The 14,150-nt window shown below is 43.7% G+C and overlaps 1 protein-coding gene across 3 annotated transcripts in view; it reads right to left on the minus strand.

Moving 5' to 3' along the window:
- LOC142947776 (alpha-1,3-mannosyl-glycoprotein 4-beta-N-acetylglucosaminyltransferase C-like) overlaps window positions 1-14,150 on the minus strand; it is a 46,923-nt gene that overhangs the window by 29,663 nt on the left and 3,110 nt on the right. Inside the window, exon 2 of one of the 3 annotated variants that reach the window (XM_076089595.1) lies at window positions 8,193-8,294. Coding sequence is in view for 1 of the 3 variants with exons in the window: in XM_076089593.1 (XP_075945708.1) it covers window positions 4,183-4,251 (69 nt within the window). In the remaining 2 variants the exon portion in view is untranslated. Of the gene's footprint in view, window positions 1-3,611; window positions 3,720-4,182; window positions 4,283-8,192; window positions 8,295-14,150 lie in introns of those variants that run through there. The other 2 variants (XM_076089593.1, XM_076089594.1) reach the window with 2 other exon arrangements.

Below are 14,150 nucleotides of genomic sequence, written 5' to 3' on the forward strand. Positions count from 1 at the left end.
TTATTACGACTGGATGTGGCCAGCAACAGCGCCCCGCTTAGACAGTGTCCTCTTGAAAAATAACGTATGATGCCATTAGGTGCCATTATAGGTCAAACCCCACGCAAACACACTCGGGCTGACGGGGAGCGGCAGTAAATCACTCTAATCCAGGCGTGAGATGAAGGCGGGTTTATTCCCACATCGCCGAGGGGGACGGGGATTTGTGTCACAAGCTGAGCTGCAGTTTACCAGCTTGAGTCACGATGAAAGCTGTGATAGAGCTCAGCCGTCACTCAGGAGGGCTGAGCCACACAGCTCTCATCACCTGCCTTCTAAACCTCCCAAAAAAAAACTCAGCGTGGACGTGAAGGGACGCCCAGGGGGAAAAGATCCAGCTCTTTATGCTAATGTCGGTATTCCAGGTGCCCACGTTTTTACCTCTGCTGTGTTATGAAACCAAACTGAATAATAAATAACGCAGTGTGAAATCTGACAAGCAGCCAAGGCTTATTTGTGCAGGATTATTATATTTTTCTTCTTATCTCTGCTCTCGTACAGATCCGGATCATCATCAGCTGATGCTGTTACCCTCCTGGTCCCTCAAGCAGAGATTTGACTCATCTCCCTTCCTCATCCTCCGACTCTCAGCCCCTCTGAGCCCAACTGTCAATACTGAGACGCTGAACGCTGCTCAGACTGTCAGGGAGAAGCTGCAGCACCACGTTCACACTTTACCCAGACCCTGCTGCACAGCCTGCATGAGCACAGACTACCAGCAAATAGAAGAGTATTAAAGGGGTGTATTGGGTCTCAACAAGACCCAAACTCTGCAGAAGTTCTTCGCTCCTCTTCGCAGAAGACGGGAGAGAAAAAGCAGATAAAAACTGTGAAATGTACACCCAGAGAGAGAGAGCGAGAGAGAGAGAGCTCACCTGCCCACGGCGCAGACGCACCAACGGGTCTGTGGCTTTTCTTCTTCTGTTGCTGCCGCTCCGCTCACTAAAATCACTCCCAGGACTCACGCAGAGGGAAGATAACCGGCTCTCAGGAAAAGTGGAGTCAACACTCGTCGCACAAAGAAGGCAGGCAGGGCGCTCGCTGCAGCGCTGCTATCTCTCATCCTCGTTCCTCCTCCTCGGTCTCTTCCTATGCTTTGATCTCTCTCTCTCTCTCTCTCTCTATCCAGTGGTGCCCCCCTCTCTCTCCATCTCTGCCACCCCCTCACTCTCCACCACAAGGTGTCACAAACAGAGTGTGTCTGCACCCACTGCCTCTTATTGGCTCTCACTTCTTTCTTCTCCAACACTCCCCTCCTCACCACCTCTCTCTCTCTCTCTCTCTCTCTCTCTCTCTCCTCTATTTGGTTTAAAGAGGCAATGCATCACGCCACAGCTGCACAACTCATCCACACTAGATTTTTAAAAACCGGCAACACATAAACCGTGTTTTCAGGTCCTATATCGTAAAGCTCTGTCTGCACTAAAACTCCTAAACAAAAAGGAAAATGGCTCAATCTGTTCTTCCCTCTACCAGTCCCAGCAAACATCTGGATAACCAACGTCATATCTGCAACTGATACATGAGGATGCAAATTTACAAGTGATTATCATTTGGGAAACGGTTCCAACATCTGTGTGTAAGCAGAACTTCTATATAATGTACTCTTGTGAAACAGGGTTGTGTCCAGATAGTTACCTAGATTTTAGAAAACGTGCGAAAACTCTCGTGAGACGACCTTTCCTAAATTTAACCATTTTAGGCAACACCTCACCTTACATTCTCCTCTCCTCCCCTGTTCATCGAGTGAACGAGAGACGAGAGAGAGAGAGAGAGAGAAAGAGAGAGAGTGAGCGAGAGAGAGAGACAGAGAGAGAGAGAGAGAGAGAGAGAGAGAGAGAGAGAGAGAGAGAGAGAGAGCAGCCGGCGTTATAAATGTTATTTTCTGATCGATTCACAGCGTTTATATTCTAAAGCACAAATAAACATAACCACACCTCCTCACAAACCCGTGGGAAGGTGCCGTGTTTGACCTGGGAATGAGAACACCCCCACATGGAAATGGTTGCATTTGGTTGCATTTTATATCTTCAACCACTCGAGGTCAAGGCCTCTCCTCAATCATCGGGGGTTACCATCTAGACACGACCGTGACACAGGATAAGAGTACCGATTCATATTTCATGATCACAACATCGACTCCCCGGATGTAGACTGTGGGTGGAAGCCAAACATCGGCCGTCTATTCCAGCTGGTGTTCTCCTCTCCTTTCGCTGTCTGTGCTTTCTTATTTTGCAAAGGTTACCATCACTGCTTAGCACCGCCCAAGAAGATTGTGATTGATTTAAAGGCAGACCTTTCTTTAGCGCTGACACAGCAATCACCTATGCGTGACCAGGTTAAAGGCAAGAGAAAGTTGCTCCCAACTGTGTATATGAGCATGCACATGTCATTATTTTCCCCAAAGTTCAGTTTCCCCGAGCCAAACTTTTTTTCAGATTCACCCACTCTGGAGTGTGAAAACCTCCGGTTTAAGGGATCAGTGTGCTTAGATGTCAGTTTTGGGACGCCTGCAACAGAAACGTATTGTGACTTTACGCTGCGATTGCTAAGGTGTAGAGAGTAGGCGGGATTTGAACTTCTTCTTCTGCACAGCCGAGTGTAACACCAGAACTTTGATGTGTGTGCTAACATGCTCTTTGTACACTTTTTATGTCCTAGCCCTTCTCTATGACAGCGGCTTTTCTTGTGGCCAATTTCATCTTCGGACGTGATCGGAAGACTCGTTATAGTTTGTTTCAATTATACACCGTCCTTAACTCTGGAAGCAGGCACAATGGCCTCGTCGTTAGAAGGAAGATTTAATCCTAAAATGTGCTTTAGAGGAGCTCTTCATTTCTGAGGGAAATTCAATGACTTGTTACAAATCCCACCAGTGGCAGCCATTAAGTAAATTGAATTAGGTGTTTAAAACCGGACCGGCGCTCACATCTCAAACAGAATACGGATTCTAAAGGTCTGCACCCTTTCAACATGTTTTTGTCTAATATCTCCATAACAAAATAAAACTGCTTGTTGTGCATCTATAATTAAAGACATTTATTTATCTTTTTAAAGTAGATGATGTAAAGCTGTGAAATCGCACAGCGCCGTGTGAGATGCAGAATCAAAATAAAAGATAGAGTAGAACACCAAGCTGCCCTCACTGAGAGGATGTAGCCTGAAATGATCAGTTCAAACTGGGACTGGGCCGAGAGAGGGCCAGGAGTCAAGCTGCCAATTTGCAATTATAATTAGCCTTCAAGCCCCTTAAAATGTAGATTACATATATTATCCATGCTGCCGTGTGCTCATGTGATGTTTGTTCTAATTCGGCATGAAAAACAGAGATGTGCAGGAGTCGGGAGGCTTGAAGTGCTCTCGGTGTTGTCATGTTTGAAAATGTGCTGCAGCTGTTTTCAAATGCAAGTGTCCCCTAAATCATTCAGATCACACCGTGTAACATGGCACACCGACACAGAGTCCCCGCTGTGACTATACTCCTGCAAAGCGTTGGCTTAATTCAAGTGCAGCAGCTTTGGAAATTAACAGGAAATCAGAGAGGAACGCCGGAACATGTGTTCTGCTCTTACTGGGAGCTGGAGTGCGTGTGGTAATCAGGAGCCGTCTTGTCGTCCGCCTCGTTAGCTGTTATTTGTGGGGTTTTATACGACGCTCTGTCTGCTCGTCTGTTCATCAGCCTCAAGAAAACACAATTAAACCCGGTTGAGATTTGGTGCCAAGATTTCCCCGGTGGAGATCAAGAGTTAGAGCTGGAATTCGTAGCATTAAATTATCTGTATTTATTTAGTCATGAGATGCATTTATTCATGGAGGAAAGATATCAGATATCAAACAAACATTTTCAGTCTCAGAGGAAGCTGGTCCTTTGTAGATGTTGTAATAAAAACCATTATTGTGCAATTATTATTGACTTCTAGCAGAAGATTCATATATTTTCATCTTCCTAAAAGCACATAGTTCCGGTGATGAATGAGGTCGTTGGGCAAATTGAACAAAGATGGCGGAGGTGCTGTTGCACATTTTAACGATCACATTCATCATGTTTTTTCCTTCCATAGAACACCCTGTTGTTAGATTTATTTCCTACCATCCAAGCAGCCACTTCTTGTTTTTTATTAATTTCCAGTTTTTCAGACTCACTTTTAGTTGAACTGTCCTTGGTGATGCATTCAAGGACACGCTGCCAGCTGACATTTGAGTCACCTGCATTCATCGGCTGCAGCGTTACCAAATCAAAAACCTTGAAGAGAAATAATTAGAGATTGTAGATGCTGTGAAAATCAGTGTACATTCTGACGTTTACCACATGAAAGAATCAACTTAAATATCAGAAAAGATGGATGATGAGATGGATTATGTATCTAAAGCACATTTGTCAACATCTGAATCTTGTTCACTTGTTTCAGCTGAAACCTGTGCAGTGGTAAAACCATCAATGAGCAAAGGTTCGGTATGGAAAGATGCCAGCAGCAATGTAACGTGAACGCAATCTGTAGTTAATGTGCAAAACCACTTTATGGCCCTTAAACACATTATTAAACTGTGATCCGATGTTATCTATGAACCTTGTGAGCAATTTTATCATGTTTTTGTTTTCATTACATTTTTAATTAAAGTTGGACGTCACACAATCGTGTTTTTACATGTTAGAATAGTTCCTACCTTCTAAGCAGCCACTTGTTGTTTCTATTAATTTCCAGTACTCAGTTTCACGACTCAGTTTTAGTTAACCTGCCCTCGGTGACGCAATTAAGGACACACTGAACGTGGCAACTGTTAGTGTTCACATGAGCCAGCAGCTTGTGGAAGACGGTGAGGGTGCACAGTCAGAGTACACAGTGAGGGTGCACAGTGAGGGTGCACGGTCAGAGTGCATGCAGGTAGTCAGGTTTCTCTCATTACAGTCCTGCGACAGCCACGGATGCAGGTGAAATAATCCCTTTCATTCAGGCAGCGCTGCTCGGTGTTAAGCACTAACACCGCTGTGGGGGAAATGATGCAGCAGGAGTTAACACGGTGATTATATCAGGCGCCTCAAGCAACTGTCAATGTTCAGTCCAGTCAAACAGAAAACAGGCTTCAGCAGACGCATCGCCGCCTCGATACTCTCCACACGCCTGATTAAAGCCATCGTTTACTGCATTTTGTCTCGGGAACTCAGCTGTTGATTCCAATTTTTAACAATCTTCTTTTGGGAACGACTTCATTAAAGGCAAAAGTTCACCCGTCAGCTCCTCCTCGCGGCACATCGCCCGGAACCATCAGCCGCCATGATGATGAGTGACAGTCAGCTGACTATCGAGCCACCGAGGGAACGCAATAATACATCAGGGGGCTGCTGTGTACTTTAGATACCCGTGTGTGCTTTAGAGACAAGCTAAGCTAATTCATGAATAGATGAATAAATCAATTTAAAAATTGATGAGGCGACGCAAAGTCCTGCTCAAAGACATCCACGGGTGACTGGTCTCTCGGCGTTGCGCTGCATGACCTTCTTCTCTGAGATATGAATATGGATTTCCTGCCTGAGAAATCGGCGTTGAAGTGTCAGAACAAGTCTTAATTAACTGTTTTAAAAGTTCAAGTTGCTCCGGGAGCAATTTGAGGTCGACAGACGACACTTTAGACCATCGTGGATACAGGAGACGGGTGAGGAGGGGGAGATGGGGAGAGATTGAGTTTTATCCCGCTGATAACGGATGCAAATGACTATTTCCTCCATCTGGAGCGCATTAGAAGGAAGATCCTCATCATATTTAACTGCCAAACAAAGTTAGGACTGTGACTATAACTTGGTGCAACAGCCACAATCTAATGTTTTCATTGATTTTGTGTTTTTAAACCTTTTTTTCCTTTATATAACTGAGTGCATTTATTCAACTACTGTTCTGGTATTTCCTTTTAATGCTACTTTATACTTTTTACTCCACTTAGTAAAGTTACTGGTTACGTTTCTGTTAACCGTATGAAACACATTGTTAAAGATTAAACGAGGTATCAGGCTGTGTCTGCTACAGTCTGAGATGTTACATGCAGCAGCAGCAGCATGTAACATCTAGATGCCTCAGAGGTTATAATTTAAAGAACTATTTGAGGCCCCGAAGAGGTAAAGAGAATGAAAACAGAATAATCTTGTGATCTTTGGACCCCGATGTTGGGAAACCACCGACTTAATTATGAAAAGGTTGAAACTAGCTCAACAGTTGACCAGCTACAACAGTAAATGTGCTGCTTACACATTGTTGCATCAGTATTAACACTCTACTCATGCAATATAAAGTAATAGATCACTTACTAGGGCCGTTTGTTTTGCAGAGTGAGTATCTTCACTTTTAAGATACTACTAAAGTGCTGACGTAGACCTTTACTTGTAATGGAGTATTTTTACTTTGTGAAGTAAAGGACTCGAGTACCGCTTCCACCTCTGAAAATATCATTAATTCCCGAGGCGATGAATGATTAATACGAGACCTTGAGGCATGCGATGAGAGCAGTGATTGTGCTCGGTAAAAAGAAAAAAGAAGTCAATACTTTCCCTCATCTCCTCCATACATCACCAGATTTCCAATCACAGAGGGAACGTCGTGGATCATGGCAGCAGTTGAGATTTTGCCTTCATCTCCGGCGGCCGGCGGCTCTTTACATCAGCGCCACGACGGCCCAGCCCGAGCTCCGATCCATTAACCTGTCACAAACTTTTGAATTGGAATTGATTCCCCTCGCCGTAATTATTCATCTGTCCCGATTATTTATCGCTGTGACGACGGAGTCCGTGCTTTCGTGTTCGGTTAGATTTTTTTTTTGGGAGCAGAATTAGAATTCAGACAAAGGTGTGTGATTAAGTGACACATCTGTGTGATTAAGTGACACATCTGTGATTAAGTGAGTGTGTTTTCCATTTCCCCCAAAACTGATTCACAATGTGTTTGGTGTTATTGGTGTGACACTCAGAAAATACCTAAACCAGACACTGCAGTTACATGTTCACTACGATGGATTATGTCATATGGGGGGGGGGGGGCTACGAGTGGCAGCAAATAGAGGACGATGAGCTTTAATATCTCACGCTAAGAGTGTGAAACAGTGGTGCGATCTGAGAGGGAGAGAGACTGGCACAAAAGCAAACAAGGACGATGTCACGGAGGTGAAGTGGGCGACGCAGTTCAGCAGCACCGCAGAGGAGGAGGAGGAGGAAGAGGAGTGAATGATCCTGGATGAATGATGTCTGCAGACAATGCCGCTGCAGGTATCCTAACAAACTCCCTGTGAGTCCTTGACTGATCAATGGATGACCGAGAACAATGCGTTCCGGCGATGACGGGTTACAAAAACAGGGCCAAAGTTTTGGGAAGCGTCGACTTTGACTTTGAAATATTTTCCCCTCTCAAACGTATGATCTGAGGTTGGTGCAGAGAGTCTAACTCAATGTGAAAATCACACCACAGTTTCAGGGCTGTTCAGGATTGTGTGTTGGTACTGAAGGTATTTTTAAGGTAGTTTTGTTCCTGGGGGCTAAATTGAATTAAGAACATTTCAAAGAATTTGGTCGATTAAACTGCTGTTTGCATGTTTCATTACAGATCACCAAAGCCTGGACTTGGAAGGTTTTTCTGCGTAGGAGGCAGATATGAAATGTTGAGCATCTAAGATGTGCGTACCAGCTCGCATAACTGTGACTCTGTTTACTTTATTTGTGTTTTTTAAATACTCAAACCCAGAAAGTTGCTTTTCAAAACAGATAAGATAATCATAAACATTGTGAATAAGTCCATTTTGATTGAAAAGCTCAGAATAAGACCGCGATGTCAAGCTCCCAATTCTTTCACTGTTATTTTTATCCCAGGTAATAACTGTAATAACGCACAGTTTCTAACCGCCTGCCCAGTAATTACATGCTTGAAAGGCGGGAAGGGTAGCCATTAATGTCCGCCGTGTCAGCGTAAAAAGGTGAATGCAGAGTTATAACACGAGCTGAAGAGAAACTCCCGTCACCCAATCAGCTGTCGGAGCTCCCGCTGCGCTCCCGCTGCGCTCCCGCTGCGCTCCTGCTCCGTTCCCTCGGAGATGAGGTCTGAATATTTCATTACGGATCATTTTAAGGGTCGCAGGAGCTCCCAGCGGGACTAAAGATTCAGTGAACTGTAACTCACATGTTTAACCCGGTGGAACGGGATGAAAGGCTCCTCTCCACCTGGAGGCTCCGGGCCAGGACTCCCCTCTCCCTCTGTGACGGTTCTCAGGGTCAGATCGGTCTGAAAAGACATAAATAATGTTCAGTAATGAATTTAAAACATCTTTAGCTGATGTTAATAGCAGTGGTCAACATTATACCATCGAGGGACCTCAAGGTGCACTTCATACGAGGACAGGTTGGAAGAAGGTTGATTTATTGGCTTCATTTAAAACACTTCCACACAGATCACAGATGTACAGCGGAGAACAAAAACAACCTTTTATAGTGATGAAGTCGGTCCAGGTCACGCTGATCACTATGAACGGATGATTACTGTAACCAAATAGTTTTTCTGTATTTCTCGTGCAGGTCACCTTCTAATTGACGTTTGTATATCTATTAAATGAAGATGGAGTAATGAGACAGCTGTGTTTTATTGACCACAGGTGGCACATTCACATTGAGGTGGAAACGGATGTTAATTAACGTGCACCATCCCTGGTGAATAAATAAACATCATATATAATAGTAAAACATTTAACCGCCCAATGAGTACTTAAGTTTTGAATCTGTGACTGTTACTTGTAACGGAGTACTTCCATAGTGTGAAATGTTTAAACGTTTGAATGAAATAAAGTTAACATATACATTTTAATCTCAGCTCTGAACACATGAATTCCCATCAGTGTGAGCTTCTTCTAAAACAACCAAACCTAAAATAACAGACTTCTGTCTAAACCACAGTCATGTGACTTTAAAAAGTGCCCTTGAAGTATCCATCAGTCTGTAACCTTGCACAGCTGCATGAAAGCTTTAAAGATGATTCAGAAATGCTCATGGAGCCTCCGACAGTCCAGTCATACTTCAGAGCAATGACCGGAATCAAACAGAAACGTCTGGGCTCCGTCTCCGTCGACTGACTCGTGTGTTTGAAGACGACAAAGTGAAACTGGCTGCTGATGAATTCACACTCAACATGCCTTCACCGGCACATCACAGCTTAATTTGATGCATTATTGATGATTATACATTGTTCTTCCCACTTCTTTGTATGTTTTATCCCTTTTACTACAAGTCTCTCATTTTTAAATCGGTTCCCTTCTTTCCAGCAGCCATCACTGTGAACTTCTAATAATAATGAATAATACAGCACAGACTTTCTAACCAGCCTAAACGTCCACCATCATTACTGCACCATACATCGGGAGAGTATTTAACAGTGTCGTCGTGATGTTAACTGTTCCTTCACTCAAGGTTTTCATTTGGAAATGTCTGAAAAGGAAGATTTTGATTTGTTCCACAGACGTACATTTACATTTTCATTTTTTTTTTTCTTGAGCTTTGGTTCAAACTGACTTTCTACACGTCTTCACGACTCAAAACATATTTCCAGTAAATGACAGGAAAAATGTAAAAGGAAACGCAAATGAACTGCCGATTACACACCTGAGTCATCAGAATAAACACAGAAATCATTCATTATTATAATAGTTTAAAGGGTAAGACTGTCACTGTCTTGTATTTATGCGGGCGGGACCTTATGATTCATGTTTGTATGTTTATTTACGAAAATATGCGTTTGTTAAATGTAAGATATGTAGTGCAGATTCCATGTAGTGCAATTACATCTTTAATGATTATCTGGATAATATCGTGACAGGATAATCATGATAAATCGTCCCCTGCCTGCCAGACATATCCTCCATTGTAACTACGCTACAATGTGGAAAAACACACACTGAAAGCGTCCCGGACGGACAAACTCTCTCTGATCCTCGTTCAAACGAGGAGCAGAAGTCACAACGCTGTCCGGTGAAGTTTGGCGTAAAACAGCTGCAACAGAAAAACCAGAAGCTACAGATAACGTGGTGTAGTTTAGGAAACACGAGGAGGTTCCACTTCGGGCCAACGCTCACAGAGTTCTGTTCTCATCAAACCTCGAGGGTCCTCCAAAACCTTTTCCACCGACTCATCAGCCCACTGTGTGTCTCTGGAACAAAGCATTTGGCTCAACCTCTTATCTGCTAATCAATGTGAAGAGACCACTCCACATAATTGATATAGGATGTCATGATGTTCCTCCCATAGACTCGAGCGCGCACACAAAGTGGAGGGTGTTCTTGTAGAGGATAAGTTTGGATTTGCATATGAATAACAGCGCATAATGAATTCCTCCCAGTTGTTATTGTTTGAAGTGAAGCGGAACACGTGTTCCCTCTTGATTGAAGCCACAATGAAAAGTGTCTATTGTCTTGAGAGGCATCACCATTGTGCTACATCAAGGAGCTGTTGCAGAGAGAGAGAGAGAGAGAGAGAGAGAGAGAGAGAGAGGTCTTGAGAGGCATCTCATTGTCTTGAGAGGCATCACCATTGTGCTACATCAAGGAGCTGTTGCAGAGAGAGCGAGAGCGACTCCCAGCGGCTTGTCTGACTCATCTGAGCGAGTGAAACATAACAGAGCAGTGATGGACGTCGCTCCCGTCTCACCGGGATCCCTCCACGTACTCCTTTATGAATTATGGATGAAATATTTAGTCTTCACCCAAAAGAAAAAAGGTTGTTCAGAGAAAAACTTTGTCTTTTTAAACACATCACCGTAGTGTAAATGTCTCAAACCAACTTTCAAACAGTGGAATCGGAAGAAGTGAATCTGAAAAACATCTAACCGTCGTGTGTTTGGGGGGGGAGGGAGGAGACGGGATCTCAACCCTTTTTACACGGCAGACATTTTTGACGCGTTAGTAAAATAAAACCGAAGTTAACTTTATCTCCGTTCCAACAAGTGTCCCAGAGAGCAATGACACAATACCAGGAGCCTGCAACCTGCTCACCTTTGTTTTTACATGTTAATCAGTGAAAGAGGTCTCTTTACTTTACTTTAGTGTCTACAACCATGAAAGCCTTCAACACCAGACTGTCCTGAAGTGAGAGCCATGTTCACCATCATCAACCGGACCCACGGTCTCTGCCTAACCCTAACCATCTCATAGCTGTGATCACAATGATTCCTGAACGTTAACCAAAAGGTAGTCGACATGCGCAGATACTGAAGAAAGAAAATATCTTTTAAATGTTGCCATTAGCTGTGAAAAAAACAGGTTTTACAGAATCCTAAAATATTGATGTCAGATATAAATATCAGATCTATTTCAGCGATGACATCGACTGCTGTGAAGAACATAATAAAACACCTGAGCTCATTGTTACAGTCAGCCGATGACTCGCTTGTCAGAAAATCAATAAAGAACTATTTTAAAGACCACGTGTGTGTGTCAGCGATTATTTTGTGCTGTTGAATTGTTTAAATTACTCGCGTTATTATTATTTGTGCTTAAATGTTCCACTGCCTGAGAATCCCCTTTGAAAACAGGACGGTGCCTCTCAAGGGGTTCATCCTCTGGCTCAATGAAACAGAAGGACAGATGGTGGAGAAATAACACAGCACTCGGCCGCTGCGATGGTTTGAAGAGCGGCTTCTTGGAGACTGTTAGCGAGTCTCCATCATCTCTAAACACACAGACTGCTTCTCACAAGAGGAAGACTTCATCCGACACTCAAAAAGCAAAGTGCATCCAAAGTTCAAGTACCCTTGGTTTGACTCTGTGACCACTGAGACGTAAAGAGACATTCAACAATGTATGGCAACGCACGCGCGGCTTTATTTCTTCTTCTTCTTCTTTATATTTACTGCTGTTAAACCTTTATTTATCCAGAACATCTTCGTATTTACACAGACGGCTCCTGTGGGGGAGGATGTGTTGCACATTATTCATATTGCAATAGCTGCATCTGCAATGATTATGTGCTGCTGGCCACTTTGCTGGGTGGTTTGGGGGGGGGGGGGGGGGGGCAAAGTGCCATGCTCAAGGGCACACATGTTTTTAATAGCTTTTGACACTCCAGATTGCCTGCAGCGCTTCAGTTAACTGAGAGTTTAATGTGCTAAAAGAGCCACGTTTAGGGTTGCAACCAGTAAAAATACCAGCAAACAACTCTTCCCTGGAACAACACGACTACCTCCTGTTTGTTTTTTTGTGTTCTGGCAAAAAGCTTCTTTGTTGTGACATCCGGTATTTCAGATGTACTCTCTGCCGCCCACACAGCTCGGCTCCAATTGGTGAGGACAGAGCACCGTACCTCAGTACACCTGAGTGGTAAACAGCTCAACTAGTCCATCTGAAAGGTGAGGCTGGTCTCTTACAGCTTAGATGCGCTTCAATGATTGTTTACATTGAGTAACTGAGTATATTTATGTCTCAAGAGCAGCTTCCGTGTCTTTTCCTGTTACCGAGTACAGAGAAGTTCAAAGATCCTCTTACAACCTTCTTTATTTGGCAAATAAACAACAATTGTGTGTTCTTTTAATCAGCGTTTAGGTCACGGCATGCTGACTTGTTCCTATCCGTCTCTCCTGAGGATTTAAGCGTCCGTTACAATCCCAAACGGACGTGTTCACGGTGCGCTGCGGACACCACGGACACGTAGAGGACGCGTTCCACACATGCAGACTGTGGTCACGAGGACACATTGGAGGTACGGAGAGTATAGCTTTAGATACAAGCAAACAACGTGTTGTTCAAACATGTTGGAAATCAAATGTTTATATCTGATCCGAAGGCCACACTCGAAGGCGGGGTGGAAAAATGTCCGTCACAGACAGACAGAGGGACTCCAAATATGGAGATAACGGCATCTCGGTCTCTCCTGGAGGACATTCATAGTGTTGCACACGGTTGTTCACATGAATTAGATGAGAGTGAAGCCGGATGAAAAAAAGACGGCTAAAATGAGAAGTTCAAACACTCATCTCCACACATCTGGGCATTCAGTGTGAAGTGTCAGTTTAGGAAAGTTACAGAAAATGGTCAGACACAGCGTCCCAAATCTGAGGACGGAAAGGTGTGAAGGGAGAAGCTTTCTGAAGCTGATCCAACCATGACAAGCTGTATACTTTAAAGTATACTTGTCCCTTTAAAAGCATTTAATACTGAGACTAGCTAACAGACCTGTCTGCCCTTTATTAAGATGTTTGCTGCCCGACCGGATTCTTTAAAGAAAAACCAAACTCAACAATAAGAGACATTTCAGCCAAGGTTACAGACAGCTGGTCCTCCTGGTGAAATCCTACATCTTAAGTATCTCTCATCACACTGTACACACGTGACAGCATCCGGCTGAATTTGTTTGTTACAGATGTTCTAGCAGGCAGCTGATATACTGATGCCGCCCCCCCCCCATGAACACTACTAGCCCCGTGTCCTTGTAGGCACGACGGTGCACTGAAGCAACAAAGTGCGTTGTTAGACGTCCCCTGATAGATCTCTGCTGTGAGGTAGAATTCATGTCTCCAGTGAAAGGGATGATGTTTGGCTGCAGCTCAAGTGTGTGGTGGTGGTGGTGGGGGGGTCCACCGGGTATTCATCACTGGAGGTGACTGGGTGTCAAATAAAAAAAGCAGTGCTGGGTAATTTTACAGGATGAAAGTCGATACAGGCAATCATCTAAGGGACGCTCACTGCTACTGTATTCACAGCCGTCCTGGGACAGACGCTTAGAAGGAAGAGGGATGGCATTTTAAAATATCTATATATACGACATTTTATCTATTTCTGTGCTGGAAAACAGTTATGTTCTGTATGATTTAAACATTCTTTGTTAGTTAAGTGAATTTAAAACACATTTAAAAGTACTTTTTTTAAAGAGGCAGACTATTTATTTGGGCTTCAAAGTCAACCCACTTAGAAGACATCAATCCGGGACCTGAACCAGTCTGATAGCTTCTGTTTGAGGAACTTCTTGGAGTCTCTGCTGCTTCCTGCAAACACACACCTCTAGTATTCTTTTACAGATTAAACAAACTCGATATAACCAGCAGGCCATTTGAGAGGGGAGGAGTCTCATTGATCCTTAATGTGACTGAGGTTTGTAAATGACA

Source organism: Anarhichas minor, unplaced genomic scaffold (assembly GCF_050575085.1).
Source record: "Anarhichas minor isolate MPS153535 unplaced genomic scaffold, ASM5057508v1 ptg000011l, whole genome shotgun sequence".
Classification (NCBI taxonomy): domain Eukaryota; kingdom Metazoa; phylum Chordata; class Actinopteri; order Perciformes; family Anarhichadidae; genus Anarhichas; species Anarhichas minor.